The sequence below is a fragment of the Heteronotia binoei genome, chromosome 3, assembly GCF_032191835.1.
Source record: "Heteronotia binoei isolate CCM8104 ecotype False Entrance Well chromosome 3, APGP_CSIRO_Hbin_v1, whole genome shotgun sequence".
NCBI lineage: Eukaryota > Metazoa > Chordata > Lepidosauria > Squamata > Gekkonidae > Heteronotia > Heteronotia binoei.
The window spans coordinates 2,425,535-2,449,128 of record NC_083225.1 but is presented as its reverse complement, the minus strand read 5'-3'; the positions used below and the strand labels follow the sequence as shown (position 1 = coordinate 2,449,128).

Here is a 23,594-nt window from a genome sequence, read left to right as displayed (position 1 = left end):
TCACAAGGCTCTTTTTGGTACGCTCTTGAAGGATTGGCTACATCAGGGGGTGTGACTTAATATGCAAAGGAGCTCCTGCTAGAATTCCACCTCGGTGGCCCCAATGCTGGGGTAATGGCTTAGTGTGAACTTAACCTAGAATGGTTGTGTCAAGTCTGCTTTAACTCTGGTCAAGCCTGCACTCAATCTTTGGTTCAGGAGAGAAGCATCCTGGGTAAAAGCCATACTGTATGCCAATGCTGCTAGCCTGAACTCTCCTCACCCCCTCCTTTCCTTTGTTATGTAGCTGTGCTTTGAAATGGGAATATGTGACAGAGATTATAGAGCCTTCTCAGGCCAGGCATCGGAGGAGGAGACGCTCAAGGCCAAAGCAGGCCTGAGAACGAAATTGTGACATCAATGTGTGAATGTGCCCTGCATAGTGCCCCTCCCTCAAGAATCCCTTTGAAGTGTACCTTATATGATTGCATTCTACTGTATGATCTTTAGTCTTTCAATCTCCTTGTAGTCGAGAACTATGATATCAATAAACTAGCTACTTTGTTATCAACAAAGCCTTGTTATTGAATCTACCGACTTGACAGGTTGTGACTGCAGAGCCCTCTTCTGCTCATAGTGGCCTTCCTCTCCTGTCCTAAATCACACTCTTTTCTAAAACAAGTTTTGTATTCTACACACCTTCAGATCACCCATGAATGTAAAAACTCAAGCACAAACATCCATAATAAACTCCATAATCTTCTTCGTGGTCTCTATGCTTCACACCCATGGGTTAGTGCGCCTGCGCCTATCCCCGAATCGTTACCTGAAAAGCCCGGGATTTTTCCACGCTTGGCACCAATAGGCATGCGCAGGCGTCCCAGTACGCATGCTCACCAGCGCCAGCGCGGGGATCCCGCTAGTTCCTTTCTGACCGCTGCGCTGAGAGGTTTACCTTTCGTGTTCCCCGGTTGGTGAGAATCTTTGGCTTTGGCTTTCTCTTATTATATTTAGCCCGTTTATTATTTTCTTAGTGTAGATAGATAGATAGTTAGTTAGTTAGTAAAAAAAAAGAAGAAGAAGAAGTTGTTCTGTGTGCGTTTGTCGGATTGCCCTTCGGGGTTCTCCTTCCCTTGTTTTCCCCCAGTTTTTTCCCCTCAGAGGACTCTGAGTGGGTTTTTTGGTGACTACCATCTATGGACAGTCGCTGGGGATTTTTCAAGCGCTGCCGTGCTTGCAGAAAAAAGATCGGCCCCCCCAGACGGCCATTCCTTGTGTTTGGGAGAAGCGCATCGCGTGGAGGCCTGCCCGCAGTGCCTTCGCTTCTCCAAACAAACGAGAAAAAACCAAGCGGCCCAACTGTCGGCAGCGTTGCCCGAATCGGCGCTTCGCCCGCAGGGATCGATGGCGACCTCGTCGGTACCAAAGATGGCGGACACCCCGGCACAGGAGCGTGCATCGGCCGATGTGGCTCCAACTCTGACCGAGTTGCCGGAAGAGCGCGGCTCCACAAAATGTTTCCGTGAGGGTTCGGTGGACACGCCCGCTAAAAAGCGCCGAGACGACTCGGGGACCCGAGTACCTAAGAAGGCAAAATCGAAGGAAAAGCGGAAGCGACCCCACACTCCTTCACCTTCGGTCGATGCTTCGGCTCCGGTGACCTCAGCACCACCGAGGAAGATCCTGGCCTCCCCGCGCCATAGCCCACTGACTCAGCCACGTCAGTCGACCTCGGAGCATGAGCTTGAGATCGATTTGACTCAGCAATCTTCCTCTTCTGGATCGTGTCGGCTCAGCGCGAGCGGGTCGGCGTCAGAGGTAGAAGTTTCGACACCGATAGTCCAGCCTATACCGATGAGGTCCCAAGAGAGACGAGAAGTGGAACCCCTCCCGGCACCTCACCGCTTCCCAATACCACCGTGGGAACAGTGTAGGTGGCAACCTCGTATTCTTATTACCCGCCGTACCAGTGGTATCCAGAAGAATTTCCGGAATGGGAACGGGAGTCGGAGTTTTCCTGTATGTCTCGGGTCTCACACCGATCCCGGAAGGCATCTGCATCGGTATCGATCCCCCCGGAAAGACGCATGGTCCCGCTCGAATCTCATCGACGACCATCGCCACCGCTTCGGTCACCCCCGAGGGAATCGACGCCGATGTTATCGGAGCACTCCGCCCACCAGGAATCCTCGTCATCGGTCTCAGACAGCGAAGCCCAGGACATGGAGCCCTCACCGGTCTCCCAGACAGCTGAGGATCTTCCGATTTCGCCGTCGGAGGATCTGAAGTCATATGGGGACCTTGTGAGGAGAATTGCAGCCACTCTCAACTTGCCTGTGACTCAGCCAGAACCAGTTGTGGACGACAGTGTTTTCGATATAATGCAAAGGAACACATCCACAGCTATTGCATTGCCAGTCACCAAGGTGATCCTCCAGGCAGTCAAGGAGCCCTGGAAGAGACCATCATCCACGCCGGTCTCCTCCAAGCGGCTGGACCACATGTATAGGGTCCAGGAGGCAGGAGCTGAGTTCCTCTTTACCCACCCGAGGCCAAACTCAGTGGTCGTCTCCTCCTCCTCCAAAGCACGTAAAGTCCATTCCTCTCCACCAGATAAGGAAGGGGAGAAGATCGACGGCATGGGCTGCAAGGTCTATTCAGCAGGGGCACTCGGAGTGAAGGTATCTAATTATGCAGCTTGCATGGCTAGATACCAGTACTCCGTGTGGGAACAGTTCTCCCCTCTTCTCTCTTCCCTGAGTGAGGATAAAAAGGCTGCCGCCAAGAAATTACAGAAAGAGGGCCTTGCTGTAGCCAGGCAACAACTGGCTGCAGCAAAGCACATGGTGGAGGCTTCGGCTAAGGCCATCACTTCCGCTGTCTGCATCTGGCGCCACTCCTGGCTTAGATTGACTGCTTTGCATCAAGACACTAAAACCTTTGTGGAGGACTTGCCATTTGAAGGTGATGGGCTCTCCAGCACCACAACAGACACGGCGCTGCAAGAGTTTGATAAGAGTGTCAAAACTTCGAGGAACCTGGGCGTGCAGGCCACTTCTAAAACTCCCAGGTCGAAACAATGGCATAAACCTTGGGCCAAGAAGCCCTACCAGAAATTTTCTCTGGAGCAGCAATGGCGTCCTCGCCCCTCGCAAGCTGAGAGACCCTCCTATTCTGGCAACAGGAGCCGTTACGGGTCCCAACCAATGGGCAAGTCCAAGGGTGCTCGCCCCCAGAAGCAGGGGCTTTGACTTTCCTCCAGCACGCGTTATCGCCCCCACTGGTGTAACATCCATCTGCCTATGCCCTTTCCTGCCTGCCTGGGAGTTGATCTCCACAGACAGGTGGGCTCTGTCCATCGTAAAAGAGGGCTACAAAATAGAGTTTGTTCAGACCCCGAATCAGTCCGTGGTAGTTACCACTCCCCCTTCCCCACCTCTGCTGGCGGAGGTGAGCAACCTCCTACAGAAACAAGCCATAGAGGAAGTTCCGTTGGAAGCCAGGATGGGAGGTTTTTACTCTCGCTACTTCCTGGTCCCCAAAAGGGATGGGGGCTTGAGGCCTATCATGGATCTTCGGAATCTGAACAAATTTATTCTGTACCAGAAGTTCAGAATGGCCACGCTGCAAATAATCCTGCCTCTCATCAATCAAGGGGACTGGATGGCGACTCTGGACCTCAAGGATGCCTACTTCCACGTCAGCATCCATCCGGCATTCAGGCGTTTCTTAAGGTTTGCAGTGGGTGCTCGGCACTTCCAGTTCAGAGCCCTTCCATTTGGCCTGTCTACTGCTCCTCGGGTGTTTACGAAACTGATGAGCGTTGTGGCTGCCCATCTTCGTCTTCAGGGAGTTGTTGTCTTCCTGTACATCGACGACTGGCGTCTTGTGGCAAAGTCGAGGGAGAGTCTATCGACGCACATTGCCATCACTCTGCGTCTTCTCGACACCCTGGGGTTGCAGGTCAGTCTGGAGAAATCCCATCTTACTCCATCAAGGACAGTGCAGTTCATAGGGGCTCTGCTGTATACAGACCAACACCGGGCATTTCTGCCTTCGCAGAGGGCAAAAGACATTATCAGTCTATTGCAGCTTCTTCAGAGGCGGCAGTGGGGCACAGCGCAACAGCTTCAGCGGATGCTGGGGTTGATGGCGGCGACGACAAGCGTGCTACGTTTTGCAAGACTGCGAATGAGAGGTCTTCAACTATGGTTCCTGCGCCATTTTCGTCCTCTCAGAGACTCACCTCGAAAGAGGTTCACCATCCCGCCTGCAGCTCTTCAATCACTGCAATGGTGGGAGTCGGAGAGCAAGATGTCAGGGAGCTCCTTTCCATCTTCCGACCCCTACTGTGACTATCACTACCGATGCTTCCCTGTGGGGGTGGGGGGCCCACTTGAAAGATCTCTGTGTGGGAGGTCAGTGGCCGCCGAGACTGGCTCGGTGTCATATAAATTATCTAGAACTGCTGGCGGTTCACTTTGCCCTTCGCTCCTTCCGCCCGCTGGTAGCGGGAAAGACTGTGGCGTTGCTTACGGACAATACCACTGCCCTGTGCTATATCAACAGGCGGGGGGGGACAGTGTCTCGTCGGCTCTGTGCGTTGGCGATGGATCTCTGGTTGGAGTGTCTCCAATTCGGCATTTTTGTAAAGGCGACACATCTTCCGGGGGTCCTCAACATACAGGCGGACTCTCTCAGCAGGGGTGGGGCCTCTCCACATGAATGGGAACTGCAGTGGCGTTTCCTAAAGCCTGTGTTCCAGCTTTGGAGGTACCCGCAGCTGGATGTCTTTGCCACAGCCGAAAACAAGAAGTGCCCTCTGTTCTGTACCAGAGGGGGAGGGGATCCAGCCTCTCTGGGAGACGGGCTCCTGCTTCCTTGGGGGGGGTCGGTTCCTTTACATGTTCCCACCTCTGCCACTGCTGATGAGGGTGGTCAACAAGCTAGCACAGGAAAGGCCACGCTGCATTCTGGTGACTCCTTGGTGGCCCCGCCAGAACTGGTTCTCGATCCTGCTCCAGCTGTCGAGGGGGGTCTTCTACCAGTTCCCGGCAGAGCCGGACCTGCTGTCGGCTCAGGGCGGGCACGTGTTCCACCACAACGTGCCGCATCTGAAGCTGACAGCGTGGTTCATCGACCAGTAGGTTTTTCTAACAGGGTCCAGCAAGTCCTCATGAGCAGTAGGAAGCCATCCACCCGTGCTTCTTACGGAAGGAAGTGGAGGAAGTTTAGTAAGTTTTTGGCTGACTCTCCTGTGCCGCCTGGCAGTGTGGGGCTCTCAGCAACTTTTGAATTTTTATTGGCCCTAGTGGATGAGGGCCTGGTTTTCTCCTCCATCAAGGTCCATCTGGCAGCTATTTCTGCTTTTCATGATTCAGTGGAGGGGTACTCTGTTTTTGCTCACCTCCAGTCTAAAAGGTTCCTGAAAGGGTTGTTCAGGCTACATCCACCCTCGAGGTCCCCCCCACAATTGTGGGACTTGACTCTAGTTCTAGACAAGTTGACCCGTCATCCATTTGAACCTATGGCTACGTGCTCTCTACAACTTCTGTCCTGGAAGACTGCATTTCTAGTTGCCATCACATCAGCACATCGTGTGGGGGAGCTCACGGCGATGCGTTGTGACTACCCTTACCTCGCTTTTCGAGAAGCTGGGGTTTTCCTAGCTCCAGACATTACTTTTCTTCCCAAGGTGGTCTCTCAGTTCCACCTTAATTTAGAAGTTTGGTTACCTACGTTTTACCCTAGCCCTTCCTCGGACGAGGAACGTAGATTGCATGTGCTGGACGTTAAGCGTGCTTTGCTGTTTTATTTAAATCGTTCACGGGGTTTTCGTAAAGACAAGCAGCCTTTTGTTTCTTATGCTGCTCCCAAGTTAGGGTCCAAGATTTTGTCTCAGAGGCTTTCAAAATGGCTTACGGAAACGATTAAACTTTGTTATTTGCTGGCAAAGAAGCCTTTACCTGGACCTGTTCGTGGACACTCCACAAGGGCGATGGCCACGTCGGTGGCGTTCCTGAGAGGTGTGTCCCTTTCCGATGTCTGCAAGGCTGCTACCTGGTCTTCTCCGCATGCCTTCATGAAGCACTACGTGCTGGACGTGCATGCTCAGCAGAGGACTCGGTTGGGAACTGTGGTGCTGCAAGCTGTTTCTTCCGGTTGACCGTCTTCCCACCTCCAGGTATGCTTTGCTTGCTAATCTCCCATGGGTATGAAGCACAGAGACCACAAAGAAGATAGACAGGTTGCTTACCTGTAACTGTAGATCTTCGAGTGGTCATCTGTGCATTCACACTACCCGCCCTCCTTCCCCACTGCTGACGGTCTCCCTCCAGTAGGGGCTTCCAGCGGTCAGGAAGGAACTGGCGGGATCCCCGCGCTGGCGCCGGTGAGCATGCGTACTGGGACGCCTGCGCATGCCCATTGGCACCAAGCACGGAAAAATCCCGGGCTTTTCAGGTACTGATTCGGGGATCGGCGCAGGCGCACTATCCCATGGGTGTGAATGCACAGATGACCACTCGAAGATCTACAGTTACAGGTAAGCAACCTGTCTTTCCCTCAAGTCACACTGTCAGAGACCCCAACAATATCAGGTAGTGAAGAAGGAGGTATAAAACCAACATTACTACTACTTCTCCACCACCACCACCATCACCATCATCATTAGGGGCTCATTCACCTTTACAGCTTGTAATATGATGTACACTTTCATGATTCAGCAGGCTAGACTGTCTCTAAGCAAGAGGATATTTGACAGTGTTGGACTGGATGGGCCATTGGTCTGAATTCAACATGGCTTCTCTTATGTTCCATTATGCAACATAAGAGAAGCCATGTTGAATTCAGACCAATGGCCCATCCAGTCCAACACTCTGTGTCAAATAGTGGCCAACCCCCCCCCCCCCAATAAAAAACCCAGGTGCCATCAGGAGGTCCACCAGTGGGCCCAGGACACTAGAAGCCCTCCCACTGTTGCCCTCCCCACCCCAAGCACCAAGAATACAGAGCACCACTGCCCTAGACAGAGAGTTCCATCCATACCCTGTGGCTTATAGCCACTGATGGACCTCTGTTCCATATGTTTATCCAATCCCCTCTTGAAGCTGGCTATGCTTGTAGCTGCCGCCACCACCTGTTGCAGTGAATTCCACGTGTTAAACACCCTTTGGGTGAAGAAGGACTTCCTTTTATCCATTCTAACCCAACTGCTCAGCAATTTCATTGAGTTCCCACGAGTTCTTATATTGTGAGAAAGGGAGAAAAGTACTTTCCTGACCTTCTCTACCGCATGCATAATCTTGTAAACCTCTATCATGTCACCCCGCAGTCGACGTTTCTCCAAGCTAAAGAGCTCCAAGCGTTTTAACCTTTCTTCATAGGGAAAGTGTTCCAACCCTTGAATCATTCCAGTTGCCCTTTTCTGCACTTTTTCCTGCCTCCCATCTCAGCCGACTGATCTCTACAAAACACTGCTCTTGGCAGACGGGGGACCTCCATGAACGTCTTAAAGGGGAGTCTGCTGCAGCAAGGGAGAATCAGTGGAAATTGCTGACGTCCAGATCCGGCAGTGGGTCTTAAGGGGGAGTGCCTCTCTAACACGGATACATTTGCTTAAAAAAGAATTGGGTGACTTCACAACCGAGGTTCTCTGGAGAGGTGGCTTAAAAATCCTGTAACAGAGCCTTGCCATGAATTAGTTGCAGTTGGTTGCCGTTGTTTCTGAGCTCAGACACCAGTACAGCACCTCAACTGCTCCCTGGGATTAGATGGGAACGAAAGACAGATGGTTATCATCTGTGCACTGATGACTGCAGCCCAGTTCTACGGAATTTTTTGCACTGATGCTAAAAAGCATGGGGACCAGATGGAGTTTTGTAGAACGCCACTGGTTTTTGAGCTGTGGAAATGATCAAAGGTACTCCAGCACCATCTTCAGGAATTTATCTGAAGAAAGGATCGGTACCCACCTTTGGTATGCCTCCAGCCAGGTGACGCAGAAGGGATACTGTGGTTAATGGCATTGGAAGTCACCAAAAAGTTCAGAAGAACCACCAGGAGTATAACACAGACACACACACAAACCGGCAATCTAACATCTCAATTCCAAATCCAGGTCAAAACTGGATGAAGAAGGATTTGGGTAACTGGTTTCACCCAAGAGTCCCTGAAGCTGAGATTTCACATTACACTCTAGACCCTTGCACAAAACCGGAAGATTTGAAACTGTCTGTTTTCCAACACAGCAGGATCCAGGGAGCAGGCATGGTTCCGCCAGAGCCTCCTTTAAAGCTGTGAGGACCACACCCTGTCTCAAGGTATTGTCGGCTACTTCCATCCTCTGTTTTGGCTAGCATCTCTCAGACTGGCTGGCTGCCTGAATAGGCAGGTATGCAGAGCCATCGTGGGTCAAAGACATCCAGGGATCTTGTCCCCATCAAGTTGAACCAACTGAAAAGCGTCCAGCCATCATAACAGGACAAGTGGAGTCCCTAATGTCCTCCAGTGCCAACTTGCAATTTGTGTTGCATGAGACAGTCAGTTTGGTGTAGTGGTTAAGTGTGCGGACTCTTACCTGGGAGAACTGGGTTTGATTCCCCACTCCCCCACTTGCAGCTGCTGGAATGGCCTTGGGTCAGCCATAGCTCTGGCAGGGGTTGTCCTTGAAAGGGCAGCTGCTGTGAGAGCTCTCTTAGCCCCACTGACCTCACAGGGTGACTATTGTGGGGGGGAAGGTAAAAGGAGATTGTGACCGCTCTGAGACTCTATGATTCAGAGTATAGGGTGGGATATAAATCCAATATCTTCTTAACTTGAAACAAGTGCTTTTATCTGCCTGTTGAACTAGTCATGCTGCCCAACAATGTCTCTACTATTCCTCAAAGCTCAAGATGTGTAATGGAATCACTCTGTGAGATACTGAGGTTGCAAGGGAAGTAATTGCAGGGATACACATTCTTCCCCACCAAAGGGGGCAGGCTGTGAGACGAGCTCTCGTTTGGTGGAATCAGTCACAAGTCTTCCCTCCGTGTCGGTTCAGCTACGGCTCCTGCTGTTCCAATCATCTGAAGCTCACACTATATCTTACGCTGGTTTAATGATTATTTACGTTGGCATGTTCAACATCAGCATTTTTGAAGTTCCACCAGAAATTACGCACACAAATTGCATACATGTGGTTGGCAGCTTTTTTTTTTTTTTTTAAGTCAGTCTTGACTGCTGCTGCGTAGACTTGAAATCCAACCGGGTAGCCAACTGCGCCAGTCGCAGAAGTTGCATGCGCGCTGAGGCTCCCCCTCCCATATTCCCATTACATCTCCTGCGCCTTCCCTCGCGCATTCCAGCTCAAACCGCTTTCCCCAGAGCCTGTTCCCTTCAAGCTGTTCAAGCTGTAATTTCTTCCTGATTCCTCATGTGCTGAGCAGAGCCGGTGGAGCAGGGAACCAAATGACAGCAGGAGATAATTAGAAGTAGCTGAAGGGATTCATACACTTGCCACATTTGTTTGGCACATGGTTCGGCTGAATAAAAAAAGAACAACAGTGTTTAAAAGTTATATGTGATGAAGAGATCAAAAAAAAAGAGTGGACAGTCTGTGGGACCCGCACTTGTTTCATCTATTCCAGTTCCAATTCAATTTTCGTACCTTTATTGGCATAAACTGTTCCAGTTCCATCCCAACGCATACGGATTAGGGCAAAACAAAGCTCATGGTTATGGTGATTGTACTGGATCTCCCTCCCCCCAGCCACTGAAAAATATTAAAAGGGTGTTGCATCACTTACAGTCAAAGGCTAGAAGTTTGTTAGAATACTCCTTGAGATTTATGCAAGAATAAAAGAAAACTGCAGATTTATACCCCGCCCTTCTCCCTGAATCAGAGACTCAGAGCGGTTTACAATCTCCTACATCTTCTCCCCCCACAACAGACACCCTGTGAGGTGGGTGGGGCTGAGAGGGCTGCCCTTTCAAGGACAACTCCTACAAGAGCTGTGACTGACTCAAGGCCGTTCCAGCAGCTGCAAGCGGAGGAGTGGGGAATCAAACCCAGTTCTCCCAGATAAGAGTCCGCACACTTAACCAAACTGGCTCACAGTCTAAAGCAGGAAAAAATCACAATCTTCTCTTGCTTTCCTTAAGAGCGTTTTATGAGTAAAACCACTCTGACTTTCAAAAAATTTGCCGGTTTTGGTCGCTGAGATTCTCACGCAGGACAATGCTGGTGTATAACAAATTAGGAAGTTCAAACTTATTTTCTTTCTCTGTGCTGCCTGGGATTCAGCCTCTCTCTGGAAGATAGGACCAAGTAAATATCACTGTCTTATTTGAAACTCCTCCATTGAGAATTTCTGACCGTCAGTACTTTGGGGAGTCCAATTTCACTCTCTCAGAAGCCGCAGCGAACCTGTGCTGGTTCACAGAGACCGCTAGGATCAAGATTCTGCCTTGAGATGCGCCCCGCACCCCCCCACACCTTCTCCACTTGTTTGCTTCGAAGGTAATTAACCCTCCTTTCTCAGTAGCGCTTGCAAGTAGCTAGGGATCGCCGCCCGGGTCCCTTGAAGACGGAGCACGCAGTTGTAATATAATTGTCCCAAGTTATTTCCATCGAGAAATGCAGTCTATGCATTGCTTTGGCAACATCTTTGCAGAGTTTACAACTTTCAGCAACATGTTGGTATCAGCTATGCAGGCCTTTGAAACAGCTGCTGTGCAGCTGAGCTGTTTTGACATGCCACCGCACATGGCCAAATTATGCAGATAGTGACAATATTAAATGACTGAGCAATAAGAAGAATTTACCCGGCAGATGAAATGGTTTGGGTGCGCTTTAAGGCTCGGGGATGGCAGCGCAAGGAGCTCATAACTGAAATATTGGACATCGGTTTGATAGACGTCATTGTAGCTGCAACAAAGCCCGCCTGGTATTTTTACCCATTTGAATCTAAGAATTTACATCCTGCGGTATTATAGAACCGCTTAGAAGCAGTAGTGTATGAGGAATGGTATGCTTTCATCCTTTAAGGCACGTTTTCGTTATTATAACCCGCACGATGAATAAATTGTTATGATGGTCAAGTAAAGAAATAAGAAATCAGCTCTTTTTTGCAGTTCTAAAACTGAAGGGAGCCCTGTGGTGCAGAGTGGTAAGCTGCAGTACTGCAGTCCAAGCTCTGCTCACGACCTGAGTTCAATCCTGGCAGAAGCTGGGTTCAGGTAGCTGGCTCAAGGTTGGCTCAGCCTTCCATCCCTCCAAGGACGGTAAAATGAGTCCCCAGTTTGCTGGGGGTAAGTGTAGATGTCTGGAGAAGGCAATGGCAAACCATCCCATTAAAAAGTCTGCTGTGAAAACATCACCCCATGGGTCGGTAGTGTCTCGGTGCTTGCACAGGGGACTACCTTTACTTTTTTAAAACTACAATGATCTCTGTGCTTTCTGTCTTCTGGCCTTAAACATTTTAGCGATGCATGTAGAATCCAGGCTTGGCCCAAATTGCTGTGAGCTGAGAAATGACAGACCAAACCCCAAACGAACCTGGCAGGAAGAGTCATGTGAGCTTCAGGAGTTGCTCCTAAATGCTAGGAAGCTCTTCTCTTGCCATTTTTACCCTTCTGAGTAGAAATGTTTTCAATACCAAGCTCTGGAACCCCATAAAACCTGTTCTATTGTCTCAGATGTGAAATAGATGCTATACCATCATTCTCTGGGGTTAGCTCATCCTGGCAGTCATTGTTTCCCCTCTGCTCCCAAATTCTCCACACGGACTTCAGTAGAATCATCATTTGGTTCTTTTGCAGCCTTTGAACCCTTGACCTCCAGAGAACCAGTTTGGCATAGTGGTTAAAAGCAGCAGACTACAATCTGGAGAACTGGCTTGATTTCCCCACTCCTCAGCATGCAGCCAGCTGGGTGACCTTGGGTGTTAGTCCCAGTTCTCTCAGAGCTCTCTCAGCCCCACCTGCCTCACAGGGTGTCTGTTGTGGGAAGAGGAAGGGAAGGAGATGGTAAGCCGCTCCAAGACTCCTTTGGTTAATGAAGGACTGGGTATATAACCGACTCCTCTTACTCCTTTCATGTGACAGTGGAAATAATATTTCTGAACTTTCCACACTCCACCGGGCCCACCCTATATCCCCACTATAGAGAAAAAGTCTCACTCTGCTCAGATGTCTTTCTTCCAATGGTTTTCATGTTTTAGCCGAGGTAAAGGTAAAGTACCAAGTTGTTACCTACCCATGGGGTGGCACCACATCACAGTGTTTTCTTGGCAGACTTATTGTTATGGGGTGGTTTGCCATTGCCTTCCCCAGTCATCTACACTTTCCCCCCAGCAAGCCGGGGGCTCATTTTACTGACCTCGGAAAGATGGAAGGCTGAATCAACCTTGAGCCAGCTACCTGAACCCAATTTCCGCTGGGATCAAACTCAGGTTGTGAGCAAAGCTTGGGCTGCAGTACTGCAACTGACCACTCTGCGCTACGGAGCTCTAGATTTTAGCTGATCCAGGAACTTAATCTGCCAGTGGCCTTCCCAAATCTGTTTGATAAGCAGAAAGAGCTCTGCACTCCTTAGTTATATAGAATAGAGGAAGAGTTATATAGAAGTTCTGGCAAGATGGCATCCTACAGGAAGGGCTCTAGCGTATATATGGAAGCGCTAGCATGTTTCCTCCCAGAATTTGTGCCACTGGATCACATCAAACTGTGCTTCAAACTACATCACTGCTTTAAACTACATCACACGGAGCGGCTTCAAACTACATCACAGTGAGAGCCAGTTTGGTGTAGTGGTTAAGTACGTGGACTCTTACCTGGGAGAACCAGATTTGATTTCCCACTCCTCCACTTGCAGCTGCTGGAATAGCCTTGGGTCAGCCAGAGCTCTGGCAGAGGTTGTCCTTGAAAGGGCAGCTGCTGTGAGAGCCCTCTCAGCCCCACCCACCTCACAGGGTGTCTGTCATGGGGGGAGAAGATATAGGAGATTGTAAGCCGCTCTGACTCTCTGATACAGAGGGAAGGGCGGGGTATAAATCTGCAATTCTTCTTCATTTAGCCACTGGCCAGAGCTCACTTAAGATCATTACAATTTCCACAGCCTTTTTCATAGTTCTTGTTCCCGACCACTACCACTCAGGGCCCTGCAGAGAAGATAACTTAAGATCTGGATGTGGGAGCCTTCAGTGGTAACGCCCTCTTCTCTCTAATGGCCGAATGAGTTTGTTAATCCAGCTGTGCCTGTACAGAGGCCATGAAGAAGAAGAAGTTGGTTCCTTGCAACTGAGGGCCATTAAGCCTCTTCTCTGAAGTCATTCTGGGAAAGAACTGGGAAGAAAGCACCACTGCACCCTTAAAGTGTAGTCTTCTCCTTGAGCTAGGCGAGGATAGTGCCAGCAGCTGGTTGTGCTAATCCTAGAAGGCTCCAGTGCAGCATCCGTAGATGGGGCTGCACGGCTGCTTGCGCAAAGCCTATGAGTGACTGGTAAGCACCTTAACAAAGCAGGAGTCAAGTGGCACCTTTAAGACCGACAAAGTTTTATTCCAAATGTAAGCTTTCGTGTGCTAGAAGCACACTTCATCAGACCCTGATGTCTGGTGAAGTGTGCTTCTAGCACACGAAAGCTTACATTCGGAATAAAACTTTGTTGGTCTTAAAGGTGCCACTTGACTCCTGCTTTGTTCTGCTGAGAGACAGTTTGGTGTAGTGGTTAAGTGCACAGACTCTTATCTGGGAGAACCGAGTTTGATTCCCCACTCCTCCACTTGCAGCTGCTGGAATGGCCTTGGGTCAGCCATAGCTCTTGCAGAGTTGTCCTTGAAAGGGCAGCTGCTGTGAGAGCCCTCTCAGCCCCACCCACCTCACAGGATGTCTGTTGTGGGGGGAGAAGATATAGGAGATTGTAAGCCACTCTCTCTGATTCAGAGAGAAGGACAGGGTATAAATCTGCAGCCTTCTTCTTCTGCTTCAGACCAGCACCTGAATCTAGAGCACCATTCCCCATTGGTTCAATTTAAAATATTCTGACTTCTGTTAACTTCACCAGGGCCTTCGTTTGGGAAGAAGATGCTTACCTAGATCTGCGAGAGGGATGGCTGACCCAAGGCCATTCCAGCAGCTGCATGTGGAAGAGTAGGGAATCAAACGCAGTTCTCCCAGATAAAGAGTCCACACACTTAACCACTGCACCAAACTGAATGCCTATTTTTTTTTTTTACTACTGTTGTACTAACTGTGCAATTACAATGGAGGCGATGGCTAAAATGAAGCAATACTGTGGATATACCATGGAATATTTTACCATAAGCTTCGCGTTTTGCATAAACTGGCCAAAGATGCAATGAAAGTTGCTTTTTATTAAACCAAAAGGTTATTTAATAGCATGAGAATGTCTGTTCCCTGCTTTTTCATCTTTCCAGCCAGCTTTCTCTTCCTTTTCAAATCCTGTTTCTATTTGAAGGTGATGCTAGCCTCCTTTATACTTTTTATATATATTTTTCTGCAGCTTTTCCAGTGTGGATGTTTTCTGTCTGCTGTATGTTCCTTTCCAGCTTTCTGGAAATAATGAAGCTTTAAAAAAAAATAAAAACAAAAACCCTGCCTGTGGAAGACAAGCTCTCTTATCCCAGCCATCTGACTGTCATTTGTGAGCACACAGATTGGATTAAACGAGCGCTCTTTCTTTTCAAAACAAGCCTTTAAAAAAATAGGAAAAAAAGCTTTAAAATATATGGCAGTTCCAGTGGAAAAGGAGCTTGCAGGATGTTTTGCAGTGCCCTGTAAATCTTTTTCTATTACAGCATTTCACAAATGATGATCTTCTATTTATATAAATCCCTTGTGTGTTTTTTTGTTTTGTTGCTTCCTGTATGAAGTGGTTTCTAATAAGTAATCAGACCGAAAAGAGAGAGAAAGGAAAAAAAAACTAATCCTATTTAGAGTGTACTATATCCCTATCTATGTAGTTCTGTGTAGTCACAAAGAGTGTGTGTTCTGCGACAGCCGTTTGAATCTTTCAATTTTCTTTTTGTTTCTAGGAACTCGCTACGATGAAACAGATGTTGATAAATCTTCATGGGAAGCCCCAAGGTGACACTATACCTCAGAAAAAGGTTCAGAGCCTGCCAGCAAAAGTCCAGTCAAGTTCGTCGTTCAGTTTGCCTTTAGAGCGTGAGGCAGAAAATGTGTTTGTGCCTAAACCCACGTTATTTGTAAGTACAATAAGGTTTTGTTTTTCCAGAACATGACCTGTAGGATAGAGCACAGGGATGGCCACACTGTGTGACTCTCAATGTCCCCACCACCCTGCCAACCAACGTGGAGAAGGCAGTTCTCTCTTTGAATCAGTTCCCAAAGCCAAGCTAGCCAGCAGCTTGGAGAATTCATTTAAAGTTAAAGTTGCTTTCTTTCCACATCTCCCTCTCTCCTCCCTCCCCCAGCCATTTGTCTTCCTTCCTTCCTTCCTTCCTTCCTTCCTTCCTTCCTTCCTTCCTTCCTTCCTTCCTTCCTTCCTTCCTTCTCTCAAACATTTGACATTCTATGTCACTCTTACGTTAAGCAAGTTTGGCCACCTCAACATAGCAGGTAGCTGCAGTTACCAGCTCCAGATTGGGAAATTCCTAGAGATATTGCTATGGAGCCAGGGGCGGGGCCTCAGCTGGCCATAATGCAATGGAGTCCATCTTCCAAAGCAGCCATTTCCCCAGTAGAGCCAGGCCCATAGCCACAGGGGGGCCCGGCTGCTCCGCCAAAAAACCCCTTCCACCTGTATGGCCCCACCTGGCGGCCCGGCTCTCCCCACTGTTCTTGTGACCCCCGCTCTCTCTGTGGTGTCTGCTCTGGTGGCCCCCGATGCCCCACCACCCTCTGGGGCGCCTCCCCCTCCTGCCCACCCACCCACCCACCCAGTGAAGTGCCAGCTCCCAGGACTCTTTCAAGGCCACCTCCCCTGCCAATCTGCTGATCAGTGGGGAAAGCAGTCTGGGGAGGAGGCAGCAGTGGCGGGGGCAGCGATTTTTTGTGTGCCTCTCAAAGCGACCTTGAAAGATTCCTGGGAGCCAGCGCTTCACCGGGTGGGTGGGAGGGAGGAGGAGGCGTTGCAGAGGGGGTCAGGGGCCACCAGAGCAGCGGGGAGATTGGGGACTGCCAGAGCACTGGCTGTGGAGAGAGCAGGGGCCACGAGAGCGGCAGACCCCTCCACCTGAAATTTTCTGGCTACGGGCCCGAGCGGAACTGATCTCCATTGGCTGGAAATCACTGGTAATTGCAGGAGATCTCCAGGCCCCACCTGGGAAGTTGGCAACCGTACAGATAGCATATCAAAATGGGAACAGAGAGACCAAAGGAAGGATTAGGGAACAATGTATTAATTAGTCCTTCAGTCCCATGAGATCTTTTGAAATATCCTAGTGGACGTTAAAACTCCCTCCCAGAATTCTAAATTTTGTGTAGTGCAGCGTCTGAGAGCCCTATTGAATAACTGAAGTCTCCCCATTGATCTGAAGCTAGTTGAAAACCTTAACTTATCTGATTGCCTATAGGGCAATCAGATTATTGTTAACATTGTTTTGCTCAAACATTCCATCTCTGATTATGTGACGGGGGAAAAAATATCCTGAATGCTAAGGGAATCTTTCCACCCATAGTCTTTTTAAGCATATATCACACTTTCTGCCCCCCTCTTTAGCCCAGGGACATCACGCCTCAGAACTGACATTGAGACCAATGGCAGAACATGTGACTCACACAGAGGCCTCTGTAGCAGTCTGATTAGCTGGGACACACGCACACACCCTGCTCACGGGGAGACCAAGAAAGGGCAAGCGTCACCTACAGAACCTCTCCTAGTGATTCTACGAAGGCAAATCCGATCAGCTCTTTCAGACCTTTTTTGTCCATCACTGAAAGGCTGGAGCTGCTGAGGACAAGGCTCTTGGGTACCGTATGAAGGACAGCATCTTTGCCCCATTCTCCCTATTTCTGCCCTTGTACTTAGCACAGAGATGGTGCCAAGTAACTCCCCTGTGGTCTGTGCTTCCCCAGGAATTTTTAAACCCCTCAGAGAAGCTATTCCTACAGAAGATGTGGATCAGTGCCACACATAAGAGAAGCCATGTTGGATCAGGCCAATGGCCCCTCCAGTCCAACACTCTGTGTCACATAAGAACATAAGAGAAGCCATGTTGGATCAGGCCAGTGGCCCATCCAGTCCAACACTGTGTGTCACACAGTGGCCAAAAAAACCCAGGTGCCATCAGGAGGTCGACCAGCGGGGCCAGGACACTAGAAGCCCTTCTACTGCTGCCTGCCCTCAAGCACCAAGAATACAGAGCATCACTGCCCCAGACAGAGAGTTCTATCAGTACCCTCTGGCTAATAGCCACTGATGGACCTCTGCTCCATATGTTTATCCAATCCCCTCTTGAAGCTGGCTATGCTTGTAGCTGGCACCACCTCCCATGGCAGTGAATTCTATGTGTTAATTACCCTTTGGGTGAAGAAGTACTTCCTTTTATACATTCTAACCCGACTGCTCAGCAATTTCATGGAGTGTCTACGAGTTCTTGTATTGTAAGAAAGGGAGAAAAAGACTTATTTCTCTGCCTTCTCTATCCCATGTATAATCTTGTAAACCCCTATCATGTCACCCCTCTGTTGACGTTTCTCCAAGCTAAAGAGATTAATATGTTTTCACCCAACCCCTTAGCAAGCTCTCGATCCCTAAAGAAGGGCTCTTTAATTGTTTTTAGAGAGCCACAAACTGAGTTCAGCAGGGTCCCACCCAGTGGGCCCAACCAGTAAGGCTTCTACTTCAACTCCAGTGCCCTCATTCCAAAATGGATCCATTCAAGTGGATCCCAATGGAGAACGGAATAGGATCGACAGGCTAGATTGACTAGTACACTTCCTTTCCTGGAACCTTATGGGATGGGGCAATGAACTCCACGATTCATACTTCCTCTCATTTCTACAAAAATTTGACCGCTTGTGTCTGCAGGAAACTTGATCCAGGAGAACACACACACACCCCAATTTCTACAGGGCTTCCAAGCATTTGCTGTCCTTGCTGCTAAAACCCACACTAAAGGTCATGAAAGCAGCCATTGAACTAGGGAACAAAACTAAGTGGGTGTTGTATCGCTGTAGCCTCTTTTACACATTATGGCCCCATTCAGTGGTATAGTGAAGGTTTATAGCTATAACCTTGAAGCATTTTGAAGAGTATGCAAGGATACGGTGGGGGGAGGGGGACATTCTGCTGAACACTATCTAGACCAAAGTGCTATCAACCAATGCTCCCTCTAAGCTATGGAGTCTTGTGAGCAAAAATTCTACTTCATGAGCTACCGCATAAATTAGTTTAAGAGCATAAGAGAAGCCATATTGGGTCAGGCCAGTGGCCCCTCCAGTCCAACTCTGTGTCACACTGGCCAAAAACACTCAGGTGCCATCAGGAGGTCCATCAGTGGATCAAGGACACTAGAAGCCCTCCCACTGTGCCCCCCCCCCCGCCCCCAAGCACCAAGAATACGGAGCATCAGAGTTTGCTCTTGGGCCATTTTTCCTGAGCTAAGACAAAAATGTGTGAGCTGGAGGCTTAAAAGATTGTGAACTAGCTCACACTAACTCAGCTTAGAAGGAACACTCCTAGCAACCTAGCTTTGGGACTATGTGGTGCAGTCCCATTGGATTAGGGGTCGTTTTGTAGAAAAATAGGTGGCAGAGCTCATCCAGGGATTGTTATGCAGGTGCACCTACTATTCAGTGGACAAGGTAGGAAGGAGGAGGTGGAACCCTCAGAAAGAGCTGTGCTCCTGTGAGCTCCCGCTGAATCCGAGGCCTGCATCGGATGTATTTTTTAATAACAAGCTCCACTGAATTTTAAATATTATTTCCCAGTCATATTTATTATCGTTATTTCCTAGCGGTGGTGGAAAGTGCCATCAAGGCACAACGGTGACCTCACAGGGTTTTCTAGGCAAGAGATGTACAGAGCTGGTCTGCCGTTGCCTGCCTCTGCATAGCAACTCTGCACTTCCATGGTGATCTCTCATCCAATTTGGTGTGGGGGTGAAGTGGGCGGACTCTTATCTGGGAGAACCGGGTTTGATTCCCCCCTCCTCCACTTGCAGCTGCTGGAATGGCCTTGGGTCAGCCAGAGCTCTCTTGTCTGGGAGAACCGGGTTTGATTCCCCCCTTCTTCACTTGCAGCTGCTGGAATGGCCTTGGGTCAGCCGGAGCTCTCTTATCTGGGAGAACCGGGTTTGATTCCCCCCTTCTTCACTTGCAGCTGCTGGAATGGCCTTGGGTCAGCCGGAGCTCTCTTATCTGGGAGAACCGGGTTTGATTCCCCCCTCCTCCACTTGCAGCTGCTGGAATGGCCTTGGGTCAGCCAGAGCTCTCTTGTCTGGGAGAACCGGGTTTGATTCCCCCCTCCTCCACTTGCAGCTGCTGGAATGGCCTTGGGTCAGCCAGAGCTCTCTTGTCTGGGAGAACCGGGTTTGATTCCCCCCTTCTTCACTTGCAGCTGCTGGAATGGCCTTGGGTCAGTCAGAGCTCTCTTATCTGGGAGAACCGGGTTTGATTCCCCCCTTCTTCACTTGCAGCTGCTGGAATGGCCTTGGGTCAGCCGGAGCTCTCTTATCTGGGAGAACTGGGTTTGATTCCCCGCTCCTCCACTTGCAGCTGCTGGAATGGCCTTGGGTCAGCCGGAGCTCTCTTATCTGGGAGAACCGGGTTTGATTCCCCGCTCCTCCACTTGCAGCTGCTGGAATGGCCTTGGGTCAGCCGGAGCTCTCTTATCTGGGAGAACCGGGTTTGATTCCCCGCTCCTCCACTTGCAGCTGCTGGAATGGCCTTGGGTCAGCCGGAGCTCTCTTATCTGGGAGAACCGGGTTTGATTCCCCACTCTTTCACTTGCAGCTGCTGGAATGGCCTTGGGTCAGCCAGAGCTCTCTTGTCTGGGAGAACCGGGTTTGATTCCCCCCTCCTCCACTTGCAGCTGCTGGAATGGCCTTGGGTCAGCCGGAGCTCTCTTATCTGGGAGAACCGGGTTTGATTCCCCCCTCCTCCACTTGCAGCTGCTGGAATGGCCTTGGGTCAGCCGGAGCTCTCTTATCTGGGAGAACCGGGTTTGATTCCCCGCTCCTCCACTTGCAGCTGCTGGAATGGCCTTGGGTCAGCCGGAGCTCTCTTATCTGGGAGAACCGGGTTTGATTCCCCGCTCCTCCACTTGCAGCTGCTGGAATGGCCTTGGGTCAGCCGGAGCTCTCTTATCTGGGAGAACCGGGTTTGATTCCCCACTCTTTCACTTGCAGCTGCTGGAATGGCCTTGGGTCAGCCAGAGCTCTCTTGTCTGGGAGAACCGGGTTTGATTCCCCCCTCCTCCACTTGCAGCTGCTGGAATGGCCTTGGGTCAGCCGGAGCTCTCTTATCTGGGAGAACCGGGTTTGATTCCCCCCTCCTCCACTTGCAGCTGCTGGAATGGCCTTGGGTCAGCCGGAGCTCTCTTATCTGGGAGAACCGGGTTTGATTCCCCACTCCTCCACTTGCAGCTGCTGGAATGGCCTTGGGTCAGCCGGAGCTCTCTTATCTGGGAGAACCGGGTTTGATTCCCCACTCTTTCACTTGCAGCTGCTGGAATGGCCTTGGGTCAGCCAGAGCTCTCTTATCTGGGAGAACCGGGTTTGATTCCCCCCTCCTCCACTTGCAGCTGCTGGAATGGCCTTGGGTCAGCCAGAGCTCTCTTATCTGGGAGAACCGGGTTTGATTCCCCACTCTTTCACTTGCAGCTGCTGGAATGGTCTTGGGTCAGCCATAGCTCTCTTATCTGGGAGAACCGGGTTTGATTCCCCCCTCCTCCACTTGCAGCTGCTGGAATGGCCTTGGGTCAGCCAGAGCTCTCTTGTCTGGGAGAACCGGGTTTGATTCCCCACTCTTTCACTTGCAGCTGCTGGAATGGTCTTGGGTCAGCCATAGCTCTCTTATCTGGGAGAACCGGGTTTGATTCCCCACTCCTCCACTTGCAGCTGCTGGAATGGCCTTGGGTCAGCCAGAGCTCTCTTATCTGGGAGAACCGGGTTTGATTCCCCACTCCTCCACTTGCACCTGCTGGAATGGCCTTGGGTCAGCCAGAGCTCTCTTATCTGGGAGAACCGGGTTTGATTCCCCCCTCCTCCACTCGCAGCTGCTGGAATGGCCTTGGGTCAGCCAGATCAGGCTACTCTGGAGTATCCAGATTAGGGTGACCAAAGATGAGTTGAGGTCATTCACCATTCCCTGCCTCTGCACAGCACCCCTACATTCCCTTGCTGGCTCCTGTCCAAGTGCGAACTGGGGCCAGCCCTGCGTAGCTTCTGACAAGGTCAGGCCAGCCGGGGGCCTCCAGGGCAGGCCTCTTGTCTCTGTGGTTCATTCCTGCCCAGCGCTTGACTCAGGGCCTTCGTGAGCGGAAGTTTCTTTAGACGCCCTGTAGAAATGGGAGGGGGATGTTCTCCTGGATCAAGTTTCCTGCGGACACAAACTGTCAGATTTTTGCAGAAATGAGAGGCAGTATGAATTGTGGAGTTCATTGCCCCTTTACACTTCAGTTTCTTCAGCTTTTATTTATTTAATTTATATACTGCCTTCCCCTAGAAATAGGGCTCAGCATTCCAATATATTCAACACATATTTTACAATCAAATAATACAGTTAAAACACTTAAAACAGTGAGGAACTCGAGAACTGTTCAGCTCGTGTTTAAAAACCAGTTTCCACCCTTCAGCTGTGAGGGAGAGAGGAGCCAGGGGGGTGGGGGGTGAGGAAGGTTTGAGGACAGACCCTTGCTGTCCTCACCTCTGTCTTACAAACCCTGCAGAACTGCTTCAGCTCCTCCAGAGTGTGAATGTCATTAGGTAGAGAGTCTCCCAAGGCTGGTGCCAGGGCAGAAAAGGCCCTGGCTCTGGTTGAGGAGGTTCTTCTTTCCAGAGCAGGTGGGGGCAAACTTGCTTAATGTAAGAGTCACATAGAATAAACATCAGATGTTTGAGAGAAGAAAGGAAGGAAAATAGATGGGGAGGGAGAGGTGGAAAGAAAGCAACTTTAAATGCATTTTCCAAGATGCCGGCTGGCTTGACATGGGAAGGTGAAGTGACATGCTTTCTCCAGACTCCATGATTGGGAGCTGAGGGCTTTGAGAACCACAGAATTGGTGCATTCCCATTACACTAAATAATGCATTTTACATCCAGATTTTTACTGTGTGAAAACAGCAAAAATCCAGATGTAAAATGCATTATCTAGTGTAGTGTGAATGAGTAGACATATGCAAGTGTGCCTTCTTTACCCAGATTATGCAGGTTGCCGATTTCTTCTTTTCTGGATTACCAAACAGAGTGTTGATGTAATGTTACTTTAATGGCAATGGGTTTGTCAGGCTTTTAGAAATAGTGAAGTGATATCTGAAGAAGTGTTGAACATATGGAGCTGCCTTCTACTGAATCAGACCCTCGGTCCATCAGAGTCAGTCTTGTCTACTCAGACTGGCAGTGACTCTCCAGGGTCTCAAGCTGAGGTTTTTCATGCCTATTTGCCTGGACCCTGTTTAGTTGGAGATGCCAGGGATTGAACCCGGGACCTTCTGCTTACCAAGCAGATGCTCTACCACTGAGCAACCATCCCTCCCCAAAGAATACCTTGAATAAAACTTTGATGGCCTTAAAGACGCCACTGGACTCAAGCTTTATCGAAAGAAGTGTTAGGCAAGTTCTTGCTTGGGAATGAGGATTACAAGAAGAGGCCCTCCTGACCCATCAATCAAAGGTGTTCACTTGGTGGGTATACACAAGAGGGCCTTTTCAGTGGCAACTCCACCATTATGGAACAGCCTTCCTAAGGAAGCGTGCTTGGCCCCCTCACTTCCAGCCTTTAGGAGGCAGCTGCAGACAGTTTTATTTAGGACTGCATTTGATCAAAGCAGTCCTAAATTGTGATTTTAAATTTTTGGTTTTTGTGTTTTATTTATAATGTAAGCCTTCTTGAGCTCCATAAGGAAGGAAGGCAGCTAATAAACGTTTTAAGTAAATAAAATAAATATAAAGCTGTGGCCTGCTGCTTCCTGTTGCTTTACTCATCTCAAATGTATTGCAGACCAATAAAGCTCCCCCACCGTGGCTGAAGAAGGCGAAGCAGAAGAAAATCCAGTAGTTCAGTAACCTGAAGATGCAAAGGTCGTTTGTATTCATGTTACGAACACTTTTTAAAAACTAAATACTGAAACAATATCGATGTCTGAGTTTGTATTTTTATATTACCTTCACAGTAAATGGCATTAAAGACCCTTGTTGGAAAATGAAGACACAAATGAACCATGTTGGCATAAATAAAGGATTGCACCTGGGGCTCAAAAGGAACATTCTGGACTGCGCTGTGATTTTTCAGATCCCTTTTTTTTTAATACATCAAGGACATTAAAATTCCTGATAACAAGCCCATCCATGTTAAGATAGCTGAGCATGTAACAGAGTTTGCAAATTATTATTATTGGGAATAAATATTTCCAATATTTGAATTATGGATCCCCTACCCAGTTTATACTCAATTCAGTTAATAACGCAACAACAAGGTGCAAGGATAC

The 23,594-nt window shown here is 49.4% G+C and overlaps 1 protein-coding gene across 1 annotated transcript in view; it reads left to right on the top strand.

Moving 5' to 3' along the window:
* PIBF1 (progesterone immunomodulatory binding factor 1) overlaps positions 1-23,370 on the top strand; it is a 210,365-nt gene extending 186,995 nt beyond the window's left edge. The window contains exons 17-18 of the mRNA XM_060233537.1: positions 15,016-15,189; positions 23,108-23,370. Of these exons, the coding sequence (XP_060089520.1) occupies positions 15,016-15,189; positions 23,108-23,164 (231 nt within the window). The 3' untranslated portion in view covers positions 23,165-23,370. The remainder of the gene's footprint in view (positions 1-15,015; positions 15,190-23,107) is intronic.
* The last annotated feature ends 224 nt before the right edge of the window (positions 23,371-23,594 follow it).